Source organism: Nerophis lumbriciformis, linkage group LG13 (assembly GCF_033978685.3).
Source record: "Nerophis lumbriciformis linkage group LG13, RoL_Nlum_v2.1, whole genome shotgun sequence".
In the NCBI taxonomy this organism is placed as follows: domain Eukaryota; kingdom Metazoa; phylum Chordata; class Actinopteri; order Syngnathiformes; family Syngnathidae; genus Nerophis; species Nerophis lumbriciformis.
In genome coordinates this window covers 12,388,993-12,414,376 of record NC_084560.2, presented here as the reverse complement: position 1 = coordinate 12,414,376, position 25,384 = coordinate 12,388,993, and the positions used below count along the sequence as shown (strand labels likewise).

Here is a 25,384-nt window from a genome sequence, read left to right as displayed (position 1 = left end):
ATGATATATTGAATTGTGTATTTATCGTGGAAAGTCAATATTGAGTAATTTGCTGTGTTGTAAAGCTTCACGTGCCGGAGTTAAGTTTTTAATTTAAGATTTGTGAAATGCATATGTTTTGCACAATGTGATACATTTTCTTTGATCTTAAATTGTAAATAAAAAAAAATATGTCTTCGTTCTCATTTTCGACCTGGTTTTGAAATAAATGTCATGACGTAATGTTCCTGTGAGGGTGAACACAGTTGGCATTTCAGTCTACAGCGCCCTCTGGTGGTCACTGCCAGTAATACAGCTGTAAATGGTCAATTTGAACAAAAGTCTTTCTCTCCCAAGTCTTACCAAAATAAAATATGACCCACAATCATGTCAAAGCAGCTTCAGGACAAAATAAAGCTAATTATATATTGTTTATTTCTAAATTATTACTGGCCACAGAATCAAAACGATAAGGCTGGTGAAGTTTGCAGCAATTATGACATCTCAAACAAATCACTTGTGGTCATTCAATAAAAAATTATTCATCAACTGCTAAACATCTCAGTCAGAAAATGTTAAACAAGCATCTAGAAAAGAACAACAAATGCAGACTTACTCCCCCTTGTGAAGAATAAAACAACAAACAAGGCACTGGAATACATTTGCCGTATAAAAATACATTTTTGAAGGACAATGCTCACGTTTGTGTTTCGGCTTTTCACTTGCAGTCTAATTAGGACACACATTGTAAGTATTATCAATCTGGAGATTGGATTTGATAGTGTCTCTACAAGCTGAATACTGCATGTGTGGACAAAAGTCTTGGGACACATTGGATCTTCATTTTTCTAAGGCATTTTGGAGCAGCTTTGTAGGAACAGCATTGTTACGTGTACAAATCCAGGTCCTACTTGAATGACTTGTAAAGAAGAACCCTGGCCTCAACTCCAAACAACCTTTGAGATGAAAAGAGCTCGTAATTAGGGCAACACTGGGAACCTGTGGACAAAATGTTCCACAGAGACACCCTTGTAAAAGTGTGGAAGTTACAGTTGGAATGTCCCAATACTTTTGTCCGTGTAATGGCCCTCAAACACACACCTTCATTTTTCCAAGCGTCTGTGGCGTTCACTTTCTCAAGTCCAATTTCCTCCCTGCAGTGATTTCTCCTAACATTCACACTTCAAAATGTGTGTAAAATAAATTAAAAGTCAAGCTGGTGATGAAGAGTCAGATGAAGGACCAGAGCTGGTGCTTGTCCGAGGGGTCGCAGGCAGCCAGAGAAGGATGCTCAGAACGGGCACTCAAACACAAGTTCCTTGCTGGCAAGTAGAATAACTGCTCCTATTTGAAAAGCCAAACAAAAACAACGTTTTATCCAAAAATCCTTGATTGGGCAGAAAATGCTTAGGTATCAAACTGACATCCTTCAGCTGCCATTCCTGCTGCGGTCCTACCAACGTATTCCTGCCCTTGTACTGGCACACCTCCAGCTTGACGGCCTCCTCAGCGCCATGCAAACACAGCTCCTTCTGAATGTTGTGGCGGAGCTCCTGATGTGTGGACAACTCAAAATACTACAAGTGCAAGGATGACAGAAGTGATTGAGATGAAACTTTGATTACAATTCTTTTGCCCACTGACCTGATTCCCTCCCATTCCGTGACACGGGTACATGATCAGATGTTTTCCCCCCTCGTTGTTCTCGCCTGCATCCAAGCAAGAGTCTTTGCCCACATTCTTCACCTGCACACAAATTAAGGAAGAAGATTCAGAGCAAGCTGTTTAAACAAGTTGAGAGTAAGCGGAGCTGCCCGGGTCTAAGGTGGTGAGGTTTGGACTAAGCGGTCTTACCGCACCGAAGCGGAGAGGGTTCAGATCGGGCATGAAGATCTCTGGGTAGACCTCCTTCAAATACCAAGAGAAGCCTTTGCACTGCAGCTGATTGCGGAGGTCCACACGTTTAGAGACATCACCAAAGGTTTTCTGTGGGAATAACAAACACGAAAGTATGCTAGTGGGACCACAACATTAGGTACACCTGCAATGACACATAGGAACTTTGGACCCCAACAAAAAAATATTCCTTTACAAAAATACTATGTTTGACAGGTGTTTGGGATTTGAGATGCTTATAAATATCAAATCCAATGGCAACATATCAGTGTTAGAAAGCCCACAGCTTGTTTTTGTTTAGGTTTCACTTTCATCAAGCGTTAAATTATCCCACTCTAGTCGACTGGCCATGAACGCACCATAGTCAAGTGCTGTGTGACAAAGTGAAGTTTATGCGATCAGCCAATACCAATCATAAGTTATAAATGTACAGTTTTCACTTTATTAATTCTTAGTTTAACAGTAGCAACGATATTTATACTGGTTCCTTATTCTCAAAAGTACACAATAACTAAACAAAAGCAAAAACTACTCTTTTAAATAATTAGTTTTTTGCCCTCACAGTCCTCACTGAGTTTGTAAACATGAACAAAAACATTTTTATGAAACAAAAATATTAACCTAATCACTCTAGTATCATCATATATAGATACTGTATCGGCACTACTAACTTATGGGTCGATCCAATGTTCTCTTGCGTGTCTTGTAGTGATTGTGACAAAGCTGATACACCAACAATTGCTGTTACATTATGGTCTCTCTAGACCAGGGGTGCTCACACTTTTTCTGCAGGCGAGCTACTTTTCAATTGATCAAGTCGTGGGGATCTACCTCATTCATATATATAATTTATATTTACTTATTTATGAAATATATGTTTTTGTTAACAAGTTAAAGGTGTTTAATGATAATGCAAGCATGTTTAACACATATAGTTAATATTGTTAATAAATTAAAGGTGTTTAATGATAATACAAGTATGTTTAATACATATAGTTCATATTGTTAACAAGTTAAAGGTGTTTAAAGATAATGCAAGCATGTTTAACACATATAGTTAATATTGTTAACAAATTAAAGGTGTTTAATGATAATACAAGCATGTTTAACACATAGTTAATATTGTTAATAAGTTAAAGGTGTTTAAAGATAATGCAAGCATGTTTAACACCTATAGTTAATATTGTTAACAAGTTAAAGGTGTTTAAAGATAATACAAGCATGCTTAACACATATAGTTAATATTGTTAACAACTTAAAGGTGGTTAAAGATAATGCAAGCATGTTTAACACATATAGTTAATATTGTTAACAACTTAAAAGGTGGTTAAAGATAATACAAGCATGTTTTACACATATAGTTAATATTGTTAACAAGTTAAAGGTGGTTAAAGATAATACAAGCATGTTTAACACATATAGATTCCTTTCTTTCATGAAGACAAGAAAATAAGTTGGTGTATTACCTGATTCTGATGACTTGCATTGATTGGAATCAGACAGTGGTGCTGATAACGTCCGCATTTTCAAATGGAGGAGAAAAAAAGTCCTCCTTTCTGTCCAATACCACATGAAAGTGGTTGGTTTTTGGCATCTTATTTGTCCAGCTTACGTACTCCTTTGTATACACTTTACAAGAAATATATTGTCGGCAAACTCCGTAGCTTGCTAGCTTGTGCACGCCAGCTTTCTGAGACTCTTGTTTTGTTAGCGCAACTGTGCAGTTGGTGTTTGGAGTTTTGACGACAGGTACGGCGCCAGAGTCTGTTGAAATAAAGTGTTTCTCGCCTTCCAGTCGGTAATTTTAATGAGCTGGCAGCAGCCAGCGTCATCTCAGAAGACCCTCGGGTGCCATGAATGTCAATCAAGTGACGAAAGTGACGTCATAGTGAAGATTTATGATCGCTCATTTTTAGGACTATTTTTTTAATGCCTGGCTGGTGATCGACTGAGACACCCTCCGCGATCGACCGGTAGCTCGCGATCGACGTAATGAGCACCCCTGCTCTAGACTCTTATTCATAATAACGACTGTAACACAGTTCCATCTACACTTCTTAAAGTATTTCTTGGTGTTGTTAAAAACTATCTTAGCGGTTAGCTTGGCTATTAGCATGCTTGCAGCTGGTTTTCTTCCGGTGTAGGATATTGATACCAACATTCCCAGGATTGCTTGCCCCTGTTCTTTGAGAGCTGCTATGTTTGAACCTCACTGACTGAGAAGACATCCAAGCACTTCACGGTATAAACAACTTTATTTTCTGACAGTGCGCCATGCAGTCATCCATGCTGCAGACAAAAAGCACCTGCCAGAAACGGACACTGCCCTAAGGATTTAGCAATTGTGCTAATTCTAATGAAGGGTAAGTGAGGAATTGCCAGTGGCTGGGAAAAATAAACATTACTTTTTGTCTCCCTCCCTTACTTTTGCAGCAAGCCCTAGACTTTGCCACCCTGCCCATGTGCCCCATAGCTGTTCAATATTAGACCCGTGGCTGTTCAATGTTAGACCCGTGGCTGTTCAATATTAGACCCGTGGCTGTTCAATATTAAACACGTGGCTGTTCAATATCAGACCCGCGGCTGTTCAATATTAGACCCGTGCGTGGCTGTTCAATATTAGACCCGTGGCTGTTCAATATTGGACCCGTGGCTGTTCAATATTGGACCCGCGGCTGTTCAATATTGGACCCGCGGCTGTTCAATATTGGACCCGCGGCTGTTCAATATTGGACCCGCGGCTGTTCAATATTGGACCCGCGGCTGTTCAATATTGGACCCGCGGCTGTTCAATATTAGACCCGCGGCTGTTCAATATTGGACCCGTGGCTGTTCAATATTGGACCCGTGGCTGTTCAATATTGGACCCGTGGCTGTTCAATATTGGACCCGTGGCTGTTCAATATTGGACCCGTGGCTGTTCAATATTGGACCCGTGGCTGTTCAATATTGGACCCGTGGCTGTTCAATATTAGACCCGTGGCTGTTCAATATTGGACCCGTGGCTGTTCAATATTAGACCCGTGGCTGTTCAATATTAGACCCGTGGCTGTTCAATATTAGACCCATAGCTGTTCAATATTAGACCCATAGCTGTTCAATATTAGACCCGTGGAATTTGTATACAATATGATTTTATGTCCAGCAGATGAAAACATTGTGAACAAACAATCCTAAAGGAGGCTTTAAGAAAAGCCTTTTAGCGTTCAGTTGATTGTTGAAGTAATTGATATAAAACATGAGACTGCATTAGTGACAAAGCACTTAGTGTTCAAAGAGTGAAATCATCCTATGACAGCCATGGTTCTCCTCCTCCCTACAGATAGCAGGACTTAGTGAAGGCTCAGTGAGGTGTGGCCCTTATGCCACCTGTGAGACAACATTTACCAGCTTTAGGCTCTTTTGTCTCGGTTTTCTCATGTGTGAATACTGCACTATACTTGACCTTGCACTTCATGAACATTAGTCTAAGTTCACACTTGTCCTAAGCCAGTACTGTCGCATACAAACTGTGAATATTTTGAGAGCTTGACTAGATAAATGGTACCTACTTTTTTGGCTATCTGCCCGGCTTGCTGATTACGACGGTAGAAGATCTCCTTGTACTCGTCCATCCAGACCTCGGCCAGTCGTACCTGATTGCGGGCGATCACCTGAGTGCCCTTTGGAAAGGTATGGGGGCTCTTGGTGCGGAAAACATGGCCGACAACAGAGCACGGGATGATCTCCAGCTGACCGCCGCACTGCCAGACCTGCAGGTCATTGGGAGAACATCAAATACCAGACATTTAGCAACATTTCCACCAAACGGTACAGTTCATTTTGCAACAAGGTCAGGAAAGGACACAATTCCCAGATAGGCAACACAAGTGATGAACATTCTGTGTGAGCACCATTGTTAGGACTTCACATGTTACCTCACCATGTTACTGATTCTCAATTAGGGAGGGGTACCTTTCACATTGGTACTTAATAGTACCAATTTCCTATAATTTTGTGTGTTCAAATGTGTAAATAAATGTTAGTTGTTGGAAAAAAACTTATTTTGTATTTAACACTGAGCTGTGCTGTCCAATTATCTTGTTTGCTTCCACTTCTGTACCTAAGTTGGAAGTACTGTCTTGTACAGTAGACTTTGCATGCAGTTTCAATTCCAAGACATTAGATGGCAGTAGTGTTAGACGGCAGAGTTATGTGGCCAACTAAACAACAGGCGCCATTGTTGCTACTAAGGACGTGTGCAGCTGTGCTGGGATGCCAAGGATTGCTGTGGTTTTGACATTAGTTTTTATGACTAAATAATCCAAAATAATATGTCTATTTAAATAGTTCTCGTGAACTCACAATAAAGCATGCTTTCATTTTGTGAAAGTATAATTTTGTGGTGTATTTGGTGACTCTGTGACCTGCAGGCACTAACACTCACCCAACGGCGCAAAAAAATACACAAAACGACCAAAAAATAAATGATTACCCTCATTTTGCCAACATGGTTATTAGCTTTGGACCAACAATTACAGAAAACTTGTGACTTTTATGTGAAGTATGTCAACTGTGGTAATCACTGTATGCATCACTTAGGATGTAACTGATCTTTTTTTTGGTAACATAAACAAGTGTAGTTTTGTCGTTATTTCCCCATATTTCTGCACAATAACTCAGATATGGCAACACTGGTGAGCAGTAGAGAACATGGAGTGATTTTTGGTCCAGAACATATTTTGCTTTTTTCATTATTGATAATATTTCTTACCACTTTATTGTATATTTTTTTATGCGATTTCCAGTTCATTTTCTCTTCTATTATTACACGCAAATGTTGGTTTCCTTTTACTTTATTAATGTCTAATCTGTCTTATTTGTGTTTTAATGTATTTTTTACTCTTAGTGAATAACATTATTTTAGTTTTACTAAGCTAGTCTGTTTTTGTCAAACAATCTCGTTAATAAGTTCATGTCTTCTGTTATTTGTGTTGTGTATTGTATTTGTGTTGTTATTCTGTGTGTACTCTCCTGTACAAAACACAGACGTCTCAAGTGTTGATTGCCAACCTTCACTTCCCATATTTTGTCTTCTTTCCCGGTTGTGAGTAAAGCCATGTAAAAGCTTTCCACAACTGCCCCATGCTGCACAACATGAAACATCATGAAAGTAACAAAGAAACCCCACAAACATCAGCTCAAAGTTGGTAGCAGTCATGGTTGCCTGTTGTCACATGACTGCCTTTTGACCAATCATTGAGGAGATCGCCTGAAATCAGGTTGGCCATACTTTCTTCATACACGACTCTAGACTACGGTGTGTTGACTTAGCCAGGAAGTAGTCTTTGCCATGAAGTTGAATGTCCCAGACTGTTCTTTGGTTGAGTCCTACAAAGTGTTTATTGTACTTATGACACACCAGTTGATTGTAACATCTTCCTTGTAGTTTTGATGAACAAAAGTACAGGTGTTGAAATTGCCATGTAAACTTGCTAATGTTAATGGGTAGCATATATATGACAAATCCAATGTACATTTTCAAAGGGTGCTTTTGAGCGCCTTCTTCTTGCTTTGTTAATATCGAAAACTGCAACATTACCCCGAGGCAGCCTGGCTGAGTCCGCTTTTAGTGCTTGACTGTGTTGAGTCTGAAACCAGACGTGACGTGGCATTGTTTAATTTTACGTGAATTGGTACCCGGTACTACCAATGGACTTCGGTGGTCGGTACCTATAAAAAAAGTATTGAGATGTGCCTGAGTGTTGAGTAGAGAGTATACTGCTTTACAAGATATACACTGACAACCCTAAAAGTATTGTGAATATTTGTGTCATTTCATCATACTAGAGTAAGGTGGTGTACTATGCTAATAAAACAAAGCAAATAAATGCACAGTACACTGTATTGACAAATCAACTGAGGAGTAAAAACTGGGATGTTCAGGCCTCCTTCAACACAATAAAATGTGTACCATACTGAACTGTGAAAACAAGGATATAGTGAAAATATGATATTGTTGAATTGATTATGGTTCTGCAGTGTCTCACCCTGAAAGACATTTCAATATTCTCGCCGCCCCAGATCTCCATTTCCTCATCATAGCTTCCAATTTGGTAGAAGTATTTCTTTGAGATGGAGAAGAGCCCGCCAGCAAACGTAGGACTCCTAGAGAATACTTTAATTAAAATAGTTCACACTCTGTCTTTATTCCAAGGACGCTCTGCTTACTTGATTGGATATGTTTCATCCTTCCTTCTCTTTTTTTCATGATCCGGAAGACTCTCCCATCCAAAGGACAGACCCCAGTCAAAGTTACCCCGGTTGTGGTTCTGGCCGTGAGGGGACGGCTTCATGAACTCAAAGGTGTTGAGATCAATGGCGCTTATATCTGGACTGACCACCATGGTTGAGTTCTCGGCTATCCTGGCAAGCAGTGGCTCCAGCCACCCATTAAAGCATTCACCTGTGAATACAAGACACCATGCCACCAGGCTTCTTGACTGTGTTGGTGGGTGTGTCGGCATGCAGTGTGTGGCCTCACAGTGGGCATCCAGAAAGGTGAGTGTATCACCGGTGGCCACCGAGGCGCCCAGTAAACGTGCTGTGATAAGGCCTTTCCTTTCCTTTTGCCGAACGACCCGAACGATACTTAGCGCTTTCACATACTCATCCAGCTCGTCCTTCAACACATCTGAAAGTCAAGGTTGACAAGGACAAAACAAGACGGTAAATGAGTTGCACATGCACAAACCATCTGGCGGTCTCACGGTAAAGGCTTAGTGACTGTTAGTGGGTCTAATCTATAGCATGCAAGATTGACAGTGAATGAAAGAAGACAATGAGTTTCTGGTAATCCTCAACATTGCAAAATATTTGGTCAAACCAGTTTCTAACCAAACAGACCAACACTCTCTCAGATTGCGTTTCCTTCCTACACCAGGCCGGTTTACACAAGCGGTTTCTAAGCTCAGCAACTGTTGCTAAGGCCTACTTCATTAACCACAACAGTGGTTCCACTGCAGCCCACCCAGCACGCCACATAAAACCCCAAAAAGGAGAGTGGTAGGTTCACATACCATCAACGCTGGCGTCGTCCACCAAGATGATCTCCTTAAGGAGAATGGCAGGGGAAGTGTGGAGTACGCTGTAGACTGTCCTTAGCAGGGTGCTCCAAGCCTCGTTGTGAAACACGATAATCACACTGGTGGTTGGCAAAGGGGGGCATCGCTTGAAGGTTTGCTCGATACACCTGCAGAGAGCACAAGGATCTATCTGCAATCCTCTGTGGTGGTGACTTTTCCTCCTACTACGTTAGTTAAGAATAATTTCATGTTTTAGGTGTCTAACGTGTTCTGGCTCAACACTGACATACAGTTGTGGTTGGAGTGAACTGCAAGCAAGGAGCCCAACAGAACACCAAGACTAGGCAGGCATGCAGCAATCATGTTGTGGTCAGTTGTGGTTGGGGTGAACTGCAAGGAGCCCAACAGAACACCAAGACCAGGCAGCAATCATCTCTGGGGTTTCTGACTCCTGTTGCAAAAGCCTAACTTTGTTGAGCTTCCACTCAAGAGTCTTGAGTTATTCCCCTTTCAATCTATTTGATGCTAATACCATTTTTATTTGGTTTTGTTTGAAAGTCATGCACATTACACTTGTTAACTCTTTAGAAGTTCTAACTCTGTCACAACATTGGCTATGTTGCTGCTCCTGTGTCTAAGAAACATACCTTTGCCTTTCCACTTTCTATCCAAGATTGAATTGATTTCTTCATCCAATTATCTTCTAATTAAAGACCTATTTTCTTTATTATTTTGTTCGATAAATCCACAAAATCACAATTTATATCCTCAATGCTTATTTTAGCGAAAATAGTTTGAATTATTTTTCTGCAAGCCATAATCTTGATTATTTTTGTTTCTTATACATGCACTGATGCAAGATGGATTTCCAATTCAGGAATCATCAGCCTCAGCAGAAGTTTGCATTTACAAAGTGTAAGTTATTTTAGTTATTGAGTAATCTAACAATTAGTTTGTCCGATTAATCCGATGAAGCACACTTTATAGCCTAATACTTGATTTAGGGAAAATAGTTTAAAGAATTTTACTGCTTGCCATTAGCTCGGTTTTTTTTCTTAATAAAATTGAACTTTTAAAATGTGTGTATTAGTAAAAACAAGAACCAAAAACTCACAGCCACACACACCCCAGCTCTCATGTGCGCTCTATTCTAACGGCCACGCAGGAACTTTGTCTGCGTATTTAAAGCACGCCATCCGATCCTGATTTGATACATTTGAACGAGTTATACTTGTTAAACAATCGATGCAAAATAACAAAAACCAAAGCTTTTTCGAATCCAACTAATCAATTGAATTGACTTGATCTAGTGGTGTGTGTTACTATTAGTCTACGCAGTTCAAGTTGCCGCACAACAAAGAAGGCGTGAATGCAACTTTGGTGCTGAACAATTATTTGGAAAAGGAGTTAGCAACATTTGGTTTGAACCAACATGGCTGGCTTCATTTAGAGTGCACCCTCTTGGTAAACATGTCAAGGCAAACACACTCTGGTGGTCTTGTGTCTGGACCCAGGTCTCGGCTCAAGGAGATGCGATCGCTGGCGTACAAGTTGAAGCAGTGCTTCTCTTCGCCTTTTTGCTTTTCTTTCTGTTCATCAACGCTCAGCGAGTCTGTGATGAAGGGCTTGCCTGCAGCACCGGGAGCCAGCGGGTTCTGTAAAGGCCTCTCCAGGGCCAGCTTAAGCTCACCAGCTGTGTAGCGGCCCGGCAAACAGGACACGCTATTTGCACTCGCCCTCTGACGTACGGGAGCTTTGATCTGCAACTTTGGCATGGCTTCCTTCAAGTTATTGACTGCTCCCATCACTAAGCCCAGCATGCTGTTCCGCTTGTCTTTCATCTCCTTTATCCACGGCTCCTCCACTGGACCTTGGCTTCCCACCTCCCATTGTATGAAGAACATAAAGGTGACAAAGACCACCGCCACTACAGCCAGTTTCACAGGGTGCAGTCTCCTTCGGAGGACTCTGTGCAGGGGCCTCATTCTTCTTGGATGGGGAGTCACTCTTTCAAACTGCAGACAAACATTGTCACGGTTATTGTGTAACCCTTTACACAACACACATGTCAACTTAGTATCACTGTTATTGTCACACAACACACATGTCAACTTAGTATCACTGTTACTGTCACACAACACACATGTCAACTTAGTATCACTGTTATTCTGTAACGCTTTACACAACTGTTACTGTCACACAACACACATAATGTCAACTTAGTATCACTGTTACTGTCACAACACACATGTCAACTTAGTATCACTGTTACTGTCACACAACACACATGTCAACTTAGTATCCCTGTTACTGTCACACAACACACATGTCAACTTAGTATCACTGTTACTGTCACACAACACACATGTCAATTTAGTATCACTGTTACTGTCACACAACACACATGTCAACTTAGTAAAACTGTTACTATCACACAACACACATGTCAACTTAGTATCACTGTTATTGTCACACAACACACATGTCAACTTAGTATCACTGTTACTGTCACACAACACACATGTCAACTTAGTATCACTGTTATTCTGTAACGCTTTACACAACTGTTACTGTCACACAACACACATAATGTCAACTTAGTATCACTGTTACTGTCACAACACACATGTCAACTTAGTATCACTGTTACTGTCACACAACACACATGTCAACTTAGTATCCCTGTTACTGTCACACAACACACATGTCAACTTAGTATCACTGTTACTGTCACACAACACACATGTCAATTTAGTATCACTGTTACTGTCACACAACACACATGTCAACTTAGTAAAACTGTTACTATCACACAACACACATGTCAACTTAGTATCACTGTTATTGTCACACAACACACATGTCAACTTAGTATCACTGTTACTGTCACACAACACACATGTCAACTTAGTATCACTGTTACTGTCACACAACACACATGTCAACTTAGTATCACTGTTACTGTCACACAACACACATGTCAACTAAGTATCACTGTTGTTGTGTAACCCTTAACACAACTGTTACTGTCACACAACACACATGTCAACTTAGTATCACTGTTACTGTCAAACACACATGTCAACTTAGTATCACTGTTACTGTCACACAACACACATGTCAACTTAGTATCACTGTTACTGTCACACAACACACATGTCAACTTAGTATCACTGTTACTGTCACACAACACACATGTCAACTTAGTAAAACTGTTACTATCACACAACACACATGTCAACTTAGTATCACTGTTATTGTCACACAACACACATGTCAACTTAGTATCACTGTTACTGTCACACAACACACATGTCAACTTAATATCACTGTTACTGTCACACAACACACATGTCAACTTAGTAAAACTGTTACTATCACACAACACACATGTCAACTTAGTATCACTGTTATTGTCACACAACACACATGTCAACTTAGTATCACTGTTGTTGTGTAACCCTTAACACAACTGTTACTGTCACACAACACACATGTCAACTTAGTATCACTGTTACTGTCAAACACACATGTCAACTTAGCATCACTGTTACTGTCACACAACACACATGTCAACTTAGTATCACTGTTACTGTCACACAACACACATGTCAACTTAGTATCACTGTTACTGTCACACAACACACATGTCAACTTAGTATCACTGTTACTGTCACACAACACACATGTCAACTTAGTATCACTGTTACTGTCACACAACACACATGTCAACTTAGTAAAACTGTTACTATCACACAACACACATGTCAACTTAGTATCACTGTTACTGTCAAACACACATGTCAACTTAGTATCACTGTTACTGTCACACAACACACATGTCAACTTAGTATCACTGTTACTGTCACACAACACACATGTCAACTTAGTATCACTGTTACTGTCACACAACACACATGTCAACTTAGTATCACTGTTACTGTCACACAACACACATGTCAACTTAGTATCACTGTTACTGTCACACAACACACATGTCAACTTAGTATCATTGTTACAACACACATGTCAACTTAGTATCACTGTTACTGTCACACAACACACATGTCAACTTAGTATCATTGTTACAACACACATGTCAACTTAGTATCACTGTTACTGTCACAACACACATGTCAACTTAGTATCACTGTTACTGTCACACAACACACATGTCAACTTAGTATCACTGTTACTGTCACACAACACACATGTCAACTTAGTATCACTGCTACTGTCACACAACACACATGTCAACTTAGTATCACTGTTACTGTCACACAACACACATGTCAACTTAGTATCACTGTTATTGTGTAACCCTTAACACAACTGTTACTGTCACACAACACACATGTCAACTTAGTATCACTGTTACTGTCACAACACACGTCAACTTAGTATCACTGTTACTGACACAACACACATGTCAACTTAGTACCACTGTTACTGTCACACAACACACATGTCAACTTAGTATCACTGTTACAACACACATGTCAACTTAGTACCACTGTTACTGTCACACAACACACATGTCAACTTAGCATCACTGTTACAACACACATGTCAACTTAGTACCACTGTTACTGTCACACAACACACATTTCAACTTAGTATCACTGTTATAGTGTAACCCTTAACACAACTGTTACTGTCACACAACACACATGTCAACTTAGTATCACTGTTATTCTGTAACCCTTTACACAAATGTTACTGTCACACAACACACATGTCAACTTAGTATCAGTGTTATTGTCACACAACACACATGTCAACTTAGTATCACTGTTGTTGTGTAACCCTTAACACAACTGTTACTGTCACACAAAACACATGTCAACTTAGTATCACTGTTACTGTCAAACACACATGTCAACTTAGTATCACTGTTACTGTCACACAACACACATGTCAACTTAGTAAAACTGTTACTATCACACAACACACATGTCAACTTAGTATCCCTGTTACTGTCACACAACACACATGTCAACTTAGTATCACTGTTACTGTCACACAACACACATGTCAACTTAGTATCACTGTTATTGTCACACAACACACATGTCAACTTAGTAAAACTGTTACTATCACACAACACACATGTCAACTTAGTATCACTGTTATTGTCACACAACACACATGTCAACTTAGTATCACTGTTACTGTCACACAACACACATGTCAACTTAGTATCACTGTTACTGTCACACAACACACATGTCAACTTAGTATCACTGTTATTGTCACACAACACACATGTCAACTTAGTATCACTGTTGTTGTGTAACCCTTAACACAACTGTTACTGTCACACAAAACACATGTCAACTTAGTATCACTGATACTGTCAAACACACATGTCAACTTAGTATCACTGTTACTGTCACACAACACACATGTCAACTTAGTAAAACTGTTACTATCACACAACACACGTCAACTTAGTATCACTGTTATTGTCACACAACACACATGTCAACTTAGTATCACTGTTACTGTCACACAACACACATGTCAACTTAGTATCACTGTTACTGTCACAAAACACACATGTCAACTTAGTAAAACTGTTACTATCACACAACACACATGTCAACTTAGTATCACTGTTATTGTCACACAACACACATGTCAACTTAGTATCACTGTTGTGTAACCCTTAACACAACTGTTACTGTCACACAACACACATGTCAACTTAGTGTCACTGTTACTGTCAAACACACATGTCAACTTAGTATCACTGTTACTGTCACACAACACACATGTCAACTTAGTATCACTGTTACTGTCACACAACACACATGTCAACTTAGTATCACTGTTACTGTCACACAACACACATGTCAACTTAGTATCACTGTTACTGTCACACAACACACATGTCAACTTAGTATCACTGTTACTGTCTCACAACACACATGTCAACTTAGTATCACTGTTATTCTGTAACCCTTTACACAAATGTTACTGTCACACAACACACATAATGTCAACTTAGTATCACTGTTACTGTCACACAACACACATGCCAACTTAGTATCACTGTTACTGTCACACAACACACATGTCAACTTAGTATCACTGTTATTGTCACACAACACACATGTCAACTTAGTATCACTGTTGTTGTGTAACCCTTAACACAACTGTTACTGTCACACAAAACACATGTCAACTTAGTATCACTGTGACTGTCAAACACACATGTCAACTTAGTATCACTGTTACTGTCACACAACACACGTCAACTTAGTAAAACTGTTACTATCACACAACACACATGTCAACTTAGTATCCCTGTTACTGTCACACAACACACATGTCAACTTAGTATCACTGTTACTGTCACACAACACATATGTCAACTTAGTATCACTGTTATTGTCACACAACACACATGTCAACTTAGTAAAACTGTTACTATCACACAACACACATGTCAACTTAGTATCACTGTTATTGTCACACAACACACATGTCAACTTAGTATCACTGTTACTGTCACACAACACACATGTCAACTTAGTATCACTGTTACTGTCACACAACACACATGTCAACTTAGTATCACTGTTATTGTCACACAACACACATGTCAACTTAGTATCACTGTTGTTGTGTAACCCTTAACACAACTGTTACTGTCACACAAAACACATGTCAACTTAGTATCACTGTTACTGTCAAACACACATGTCAACTTAGTATCACTGTTACTGTCACACAACACACATGTCAACTTAGTAAAACTGTTACTATCACACAACACACATGTCAACTTAGTATCACTGTTATTGTCACACAACACACATGTCAACTTAGTATCACTGTTACTGTCACACAACACACATGTCAACTTAGTATCACTGTTACTGTCACACAACACACATGTCAACTTAGTAAAACTGTTACTATCACACAACACACATGTCAACTTAGTATCACTGTTATTGTCACACAACACACATGTCAACTTAGTATCACTGTTGTTGTGTAACCCTTAAAACAACTGTTACTGTCACACAACACACATGTCAACTTAGTATCACTGTTACTGTCAAACACACATGTCAACTTAGTATCACTGTTACTGTCACACAACACTCATGTCAACTTAGTATCACTGTTACTGTCACACAACACACATGTCAACTTAGTATCACTGTTACTGTCACACAACACACATGTCAACTTAGTATCACTGTTACTGTCACACAACACACATGTCAACTTAGTATCACTGTTACTGTCACACAACACACATGTCAACTTAGTATCACTGTTACTGTCACACAACACACATGTCAACTTAGTCAAACTGTTACTATCACACAACACACATGTCAACTTAGTATCACTGTTATTGTCACACAACACACATGTCAACTTAGTATCACTGTTTTTGTGTAACCCTTAACACAACTGTTACTGTCACACAACACACATGTCAACTTAGTATCACTGTTACTGTCACACAACACACATGTCAACTTAGTAAAACTGTTGCTGTCACACAACACACATGTCAACTTAGTATCAGTTATTGTCACACAACACACATGTCAACTTAGTATCACTGTTACTGTCACACAACACACATGTCAACTTAGTATCACTGTTACTGTCACACAACACACATGTCAACTTAGTAAAACTGTTACTATCACACAACACACATGTCAACTTAGTATCACTGTTATTGTCACACAACACACATGTCAACTTAGTATCACTGTTGTTGTGTAACCCTTAACACAACTGTTACTGTCACACAACACACATGTCAACTTAGTATCACTGTTACTGTCACACAACACACATGTCAACTTAGTAAAACTGTTACTATCACACACAACACACGTCAACTTAGTATCACTGTTATTGTCACACAACACACGTCAACTTAGTATCACTGTTACTGTCACACAACACACATGTCAACTTAGTATCACTGTTACTGTCACAAAACACACATGTCAACTTAGTAAAACTGTTACTATCACACAACACACATGTCAACTTAGTATCACTGTTATTGTCACACAACACACATGTCAACTTAGTATCACTGTTGTGTAACCCTTAACACAACTGTTACTGTCACACAACACACATGTCAACTTAGTGTCACTGTTACTGTCAAACACACATGTCAACTTAGTATCACTGTTACTGTCACACAACACACATGTCAACTTAGTATCACTGTTACTGTCACACAACACACATGTCAACTTAGTATCACTGTTACTGTCATACAACACACATGTCAACTTAGTATCACTGTTACTGTCTCACAACACACATGTCAACTTAGTATCACTGTTATTCTGTAACCCTTTACACAAATGTTACTGTCACACAACACACATAATGTCAACTTAGTATCACTGTTACTGTCACACAACACACATGCCAACTTAGTATCACTGTTACTGTCACACAACACACATGTCAACTTAGTATCACTGTTATTGTCACACAACACACATGTCAACTTAGTATCACTGTTGTTGTGTAACCCTTAACACAACTGTTACTGTCACACAAAACACATGTCAACTTAGTATCACTGTGACTGTCAAACACACATGTCAACTTAGTATCACTGTTACTGTCACACAACACACGTCAACTTAGTAAAACTGTTACTATCACACAACACACATGTCAACTTAGTATCCCTGTTACTGTCACACAACACACATGTCAACTTAGTATCACTGTTACTGTCACACAACACATATGTCAACTTAGTATCACTGTTATTGTCACACAACACACATGTCAACTTAGTAAAACTGTTACTATCACACAACACACATGTCAACTTAGTATCACTGTTATTGTCACACAACACACATGTCAACTTAGTATCACTGTTACTGTCACACAACACACATGTCAACTTAGTATCACTGTTACTGTCACACAACACACATGTCAACTTAGTATCACTGTTATTGTCACACAACACACATGTCAACTTAGTATCACTGTTGTTGTGTAACCCTTAACACAACTGTTACTGTCACACAAAACACATGTCAACTTAGTATCACTGTTACTGTCAAACACACATGTCAACTTAGTATCACTGTTACTGTCACACAACACACATGTCAACTTAGTAAAACTGTTACTATCACACAACACACATGTCAACTTAGTATCACTGTTATTGTCACACAACACACATGTCAACTTAGTATCACTGTTACTGTCACACAACACACATGTCAACTTAGTATCACTGTTACTGTCACACAACACACATGTCAACTTAGTAAAACTGTTACTATCACACAACACACATGTCAACTTAGTATCACTGTTATTGTCACACAACACACATGTCAACTTAGTATCACTGTTGTTGTGTAACCCTTAAAACAACTGTTACTGTCACACAACACACATGTCAACTTAGTATCACTGTTACTGTCAAACACACATGTCAACTTAGTATCACTGTTACTGTCACACAACACTCATGTCAACTTAGTATCACTGTTACTGTCACACAACACACATGTCAACTTAGTATCACTGTTACTGTCACACAACACACATGTCAACTTAGTATCACTGTTACTGTCACACAACACACATGTCAACTTAGTATCACTGTTACTGTCACACAACACACATGTCAACTTAGTATCACTGTTACTGTCACACAACACACATGTCAACTTAGTCAAACTGTTACTATCACACAACACACATGTCAACTTAGTATCACTGTTATTGTCACACAACACACATGTCAACTTAGTATCACTGTTTTTGTGTAACCCTTAACACAACTGTTACTGTCACACAACACACATGTCAACTTAGTATCACTGTTACTGTCACACAACACACATGTCAACTTAGTAAAACTGTTGCTGTCACACAACACACATGTCAACTTAGTATCAGTTATTGTCACACAACACACATGTCAACTTAGTATCACTGTTACTGTCACACAACACACATGTCAACTTAGTATCACTGTTACTGTCACACAACACACATGTCAACTTAGTAAAACTGTTACTATCACACAACACACATGTCAACTTAGTATCACTGTTATTGTCACACAACACACATGTCAACTTAGTATCACTGTTGTTGTGTAACCCTTAACACAACTGTTACTGTCACACAACACACATGTCAACTTAGTATCACTGTTACTGTCACACAACACACATGTCAACTTAGTAAAACTGTTACTATCACACACAACACACGTCAACTTAGTATCACTGTTATTGTCACACAACACACGTCAACTTAGTATCACTGTTACTGTCACACAACACACATGTCAACTTAGTATCACTGTTACTGTCACAAAACACACATGTCAACTTAGTAAAACTGTTACTATCACACAACACACATGTCAACTTAGTATCACTGTTATTGTCACACAACACACATGTCAACTTAGTATCACTGTTGTGTAACCCTTAACACAACTGTTACTGTCACACAACACACATGTCAACTTAGTATCACTGTTACTGTCAAACACACATGTCAACTTAGTATCACTGTTACTGTCACACAACACACATGTCAACTTAGTATCACTGTTACTGTCACACAACACACATGTCAACTTAGTATCACTGTTACTGTCACACAACACATATGTCAACTTAGTATCACTGTTACTGTCACACAACACACATGTCAACTTAGTATCACTGTTACTGTCACACAACACACATGTCAACTTAGTATCACTGTTACTGTCACACAACACACAAGTCAACTTAGTATCACTGTTATTCTGTAACCCTTTACACAAATGTTACTGTCACACAACACACATAATGTCAACTTAGTATCACTGTTACTGTCACACAACACACATGTCAACTTAGTATCACTGTTACTGTCACACAACACACATGTCAACTTAGTATCACTGTTATTGTCACACAACACACATGTCAACTTAGTATCACTGTTGTTGTGTAACCCTTAACACAACTGTTACTGTCACACAAAACACATGTCAACTTAGTATCACTGTTACTGTCAAACACACATGTCAACTTAGTATCACTGTTACTGTCACACAACACACATGTCAACTTAGTAAAACTGTTACTATCACACAACACACATGTCAACTTAGTATCCCTGTTACTGTCACACAACACACATGTCAACTTAGTATCACTGTTACTGTCACACAACACACATGTCAACTTAGTATCACTGTTATTGTCACACAACACACATGTCAACTTAGTAAAACTGTTACTATCACACAACACACATGTCAACTTAGTATCACTGTTATTGTCACACAACACACATGTCAACTTAGTATCACTGTTACTGTCACACAACACACATGTCAACTTAGTATCACTGTTACTGTCACACAACACACGTGTCAACTTAGTATCACTGTTATTGTCACACAACACACATGTCAACTTAGTATAACTGTTGTTGTGTAACCCTTAACACAACTGTTACTGTCACACAAAACACATGTCAACTTAGTATCACTGTTACTGTCAAACACACATGTCAACTTAGTATCACTGTTACTGTCACACAACACACATGTCAACTTAGTATCACTGTTACTGTCACACAACACACATGTCAACTTAGTATCACTGTTACTGTCACACAACACACATGTCAACTTAGTAAAACTGTTACTATCACACAACACACATGTCAACTTAGTATCACTGTTATTGTCACACAACACACATGTCAACTTAGTATCACTGTTGTTGTGTAACCCTTAACACAACTGTTACTGTCACACAACACACATGTCAACTTAGTATCACTGTTACTGTCAAACACACATGTCAACTTAGTATCACTGTTACTGTCACACAACACACATGTCAACTTAGTATCACTGTTACTGTCACACAACACACATGTCAACTTAGTATCACTGTTACTGTCACACAACACACATGTCAACTTAGTATCACTGTTACTGTCACACAACACACATGTCAACTTAGTATCACTGTTACTGTCACACAACACACATGTCAACTTAGTATCACTGTTACTGTCACACAACACACATGTCAACTTAGTCAAACTGTTACCATCACACAACACACATATCAACTTAGTATCACTGTTATTGTCACACAACACACATGTCAACTTAGTATCACTGTTTTTGTGTAACCCTTAACACAACTGTTACTGTCACACAACACACATGTCAACTTAGTATCACTGTTACTGTCACACAACACACATGTCAACTTAGTAAAACTGTTGCTATCACACAACACACATGTCAACTTAGTATCGCTGTTATTGTCACACAACACACATGTCAACTTAGTATCACTGTTACTGTCACACAACACACATGTCAACTTAGTATCACTGTTACTGTCACACAACACACATGTCAACTTAGTAAAACTGTTACTATCACACAACACACATGTCAACTTAGTATCACTGTTATTGTCACACAACACACATGTCAACTTAGTATCACTGTTGTTGTGTAACCCTTAACACAACTGTTACTGTCACACAACACACATGTCAACTTAGTATCACTGTTACTGTCAAACACACATGTCAACTTAGTATCACTGTTACTGTCACACAACACACATGTCAACTTAGTATCACTGTTACTGTCACACAACACACATGTCAACTTAGTATCACTGTTACTCTCACACAACACACATGTCAACTTAGTATCACTGTTACTGTCACACAACACACATGTCAACTTAGTATCACTGTTATTGTGTAACCCTTAACACAACTGTTACTGTCACACAACACACATGTCAACTTAGTATCACTGTTACTGTCACAACACACGTCAACTTAGTATCACTGTTACTGACACAACACATGTCAACTTAGTACCACTGTTACTGTCACACAACACACATGTCAACTTAGTATCACTGTTACAACACACATGTCAACTTAGTACCACTGTTACTGTCACACAACACACATGTCAACTTAGCATCACTGTTACAACACACATGTCAACTTAGTACCACTGTTACTGCCACACAACACACATGTCAACTTAGTATCACTGTTATAGTGTAACCCTTAACACAACTGTTACTGTCACACAACACACATGTCAACTTAGTATCACTGTTATTCTGTAACCCTTTACACAAATGTTACTGTCACACAACACACATAATGTCAACTTAGTATCAGTGTTACTGTCACACAACACACATGTCAATTTAGTATCACAAGGTTGTCTCGCTCAGTTTAACTAATCACACATGACGACAGAACTTTAGTAGTTCCAAATCAGTAAACAATGTTACTAAGGTCACACAAGACACATGTCAACTTAGCATCACAGTGTTGTCTAGCACAGTTCAACTAATCATTAATAATGATAAAAGTTCAGCACTTCCAAATCAGTAAAGCGCACTATTAGGGATAGAACTTTAGTAGTTCCAAATCAGTAAAGGGCCCTATTAAGAAGTAACTTTAGCAGGTACAAATCAGTAAAGTGTACTATTAAGGATATAACTTTAGCAGGTACAAATCAGTAAAGTGTACTATTAAAATGATATAACTTTAGCAGGTACAAATCAGTAAAGTGTACTATTAAGTATAGAACTTTGGCAGGTACAAATCAGTAAAGTGTACTATTAAAATGATACAACTTTAACAGGTACAAATCAGTAAAGTGTACTATTAAGGATATAACTGTAGCAGGTACAAATCAGTAAAGTGTACTATTAAAATGATATAACTTTAGCAGGTACAAATCAGTAAAGTGTACTATTAAGGATAGAACTTTGGCAGGTACAAATCAGTAAAGTGTACTATTAAAATGATAGAACTTTGGCAGGTACAAATCAGTAAAGTGTACTATTAAAATGATATAACTTTAGCAGGTACAAATCAGTAAAGTGTACTATTAAAATTATATAACTTTAACAGGTACAAATCCGTAAAGCGCACTTTTAAAGGTATAACTTTAGCAGGTACAAATCCGTAAAGCGCACTATTAAATATATAACTTTAGCAGGTGCAAATCAGTAAAGCGCACTATTAAATATATAACTTTAGCAGGTACAAATCAGTAAAGCGCACTATTAAATATATAACTTTAGCAGGTACAAATCAGTAAAGCGCACTATTAAAGATATAACTTTAGCAGGTACAAATCAGTAAAACGCACTATTAAATATATAACTTTAGCAGGTACAAATCAGTAAAGCGCACTATTAAAGATATAACTTTAGCAGGTACAAATCAGTAAAGCGCACTATTAAGGAAGTAGACGCCACACTTACTGAAGTGGACGCGCCGAAGCTCCACGATGGTTCCCCACAAGGACAAACTTCATGTCTCCAACAAAGTCTTCTTCATTAAAAAGACAATATGTCTTTTTATCGAGCAGACGAAGCAAAATGTCAACATGAAAGGAAAGATTCGTACTTGGGAGAAACTTCCGTCTCGTTGGATCCAGGTGTGCTGCTCCCAGGTAGAGGGCGGGAACAAGCCGCTGCGCATGCGCATGCCAACACCGCCGCTGCGTGTCAAACTCCACGCTGCGAGGGGGAATTGCGGAACAAATATACGTTAGTTGAAATCCTTAACGTCATTCTGACGTGTCGCAATAGAAGAGCAATAAGTCTCGCGTGAAGGGCTGACATGCGAGGAGTGAGTGGATAATGGCCTCACTTTGCTCATTCATCCTCCCAGTTGCCGGGTGACGAGCAGCAGAGGAACGCGTGTAGTGTCGTCGCCTCCTCCGTGGAACGCGTGTAGTGTAGTCGACTCATCCGTGCACAATCTTGGAGAAAGTTCAGTTGGGAAAGCGCTGAGACGAAATCCAGATTGTAGAAGAGATATTTAAAAAAGAAGAGCACTCACTCAGCATTCTCCTCTCATCAATAACACCATCCACCACGACGTGAAGAAGTGTGCGTGACGTCACGCGACGTGACGGGATCTGCTACAATCATCACATTATTGTCTCTTCCTTCATATTCCATCATGTTAGATTGACTCACCTGAGGACATGTTACTATTCTTGTCAACTGGTTTCATGTCAACTAGTTTCATATCAACTACAACTATAGTTTCATATAAACTAGTTTCACGTCAACTAGTTTCATGTCAACCAGTTTGACATCAACTGGTTTCATGTCAACTAGTTTCATATCAACTACAACTAGGTTCATATAAACTAGTTTCACATCAACTAGTTTCATGTCAACCAGTTTGACATCAACTGGTTTCATGTCAACTAGTTTCATATCAACTACAACTAGGTTCATATAAACTAGTTTCACGTCAACTAGTTTCATGTCAACCAGTTTGACATCAACTGGTTTCATGTCAACTAGTTTCACGTCAACCAGTTTCACATCAACTAGTTTCACATCAACTAGTTTCATATAAACTAGTTTCATGTCAAGTAGTTTCATGTCAGGCAGGCGTGTGGAAGATTACACATTGAAAGAAGATGAGAAGACTTTCCAAATTCCATTGACTTTGAATTGAAGTTGCAAAGAGAAGTAGAAACCTGGTTTATCACTGTTAATTGGTTCCCAAGTCTGATTGTAGTAAGTGAATTTCCGCAAAATAGGGATTATTAATAATAATAATTCAAATATTTTCATATAGAATAAATACAAACTCTGTTCACAACCTTCTACAAACGGTTATGAGAGCCGAATGCAGAATGTATATGATTTTACTTCATTTAATTTGGCCTGCAACATAACATAACAATGTATATGATTTTTGCTGTAACTCTGATGATGTTCTAAACATGAATGTGATCATACAACAAAATAGTCCATATACATATATATATATACATATATATATATGTATATATATATATATATACATATATATGTATATATATACATATATATGTATATATATATATATATATACACACATATATACATACATATGAATATATATATACATATATATGTACAAATATATATATATATATACATATATATATATATACATATGTATGTATATATATGTGTATACATATGTATGTATATATATATATATATATATATATATATATACACATACATACACACATATATATATATATACATTTATATATACATATATATAAATATATATGTATGTATATAAATATATATATAAACACATTTATATAAATATATACTGTATATATATATATATATATATATCCATCCATAGCTACAATCGGGCGGAAGGCGGGGTACACCCTGGACAAGTCGCCACCTCATCGCAGGGCCAACACAGATAAACAGACAACATTCACACTCACATTCACACACTAGGGCCAATTTAGTGTTGCCAATCAACCTATCCCCAGGCGCATGTTTTTTGGAAGTGGGAGGAAGCCGGAGTACCCGGAGGGAACCCACGCAGTCACAGGGAGAACA

The 25,384-nt window shown here is 38.5% G+C and overlaps 1 protein-coding gene across 3 annotated transcripts; it reads right to left on the bottom strand.

Moving 5' to 3' along the window:
• Positions 1–190: 190 nt before the first annotated feature.
• galnt3 (UDP-N-acetyl-alpha-D-galactosamine:polypeptide N-acetylgalactosaminyltransferase 3 (GalNAc-T3)) lies at positions 191–23,819 on the bottom strand. Of its 3 annotated transcripts, none has more exons than XM_061971689.2 (12): positions 23,658–23,819; positions 23,412–23,524; positions 10,428–10,954; positions 8,934–9,106; positions 8,399–8,548; positions 8,086–8,320; positions 7,905–8,022; positions 5,427–5,627; positions 1,834–1,965; positions 1,624–1,725; positions 1,404–1,556; positions 191–1,323 (listed from the first exon to the last, which is right to left on the bottom strand). In XM_061971689.2, the coding sequence occupies exons 1-12, from the start codon at positions 23,668–23,670 to the stop codon at positions 1,210–1,212; spliced, it is 2,031 nt and encodes a 676-aa protein (XP_061827673.1). In that variant the 5' UTR covers positions 23,671–23,819; the 3' UTR covers positions 191–1,209. The 3 variants fall into 3 exon arrangements, with proteins under 3 accessions (XP_061827673.1, XP_061827675.1, XP_061827674.1); XM_061971691.2 differs by lacking the exon at positions 23,658–23,819 and adding an exon at positions 23,267–23,336 and having other exon boundaries at positions 23,412–23,466; XM_061971690.2 differs by lacking the exon at positions 23,658–23,819 and having other exon boundaries at positions 23,267–23,464.
• Positions 23,820–25,384: the final 1,565 nt, after the last annotated feature.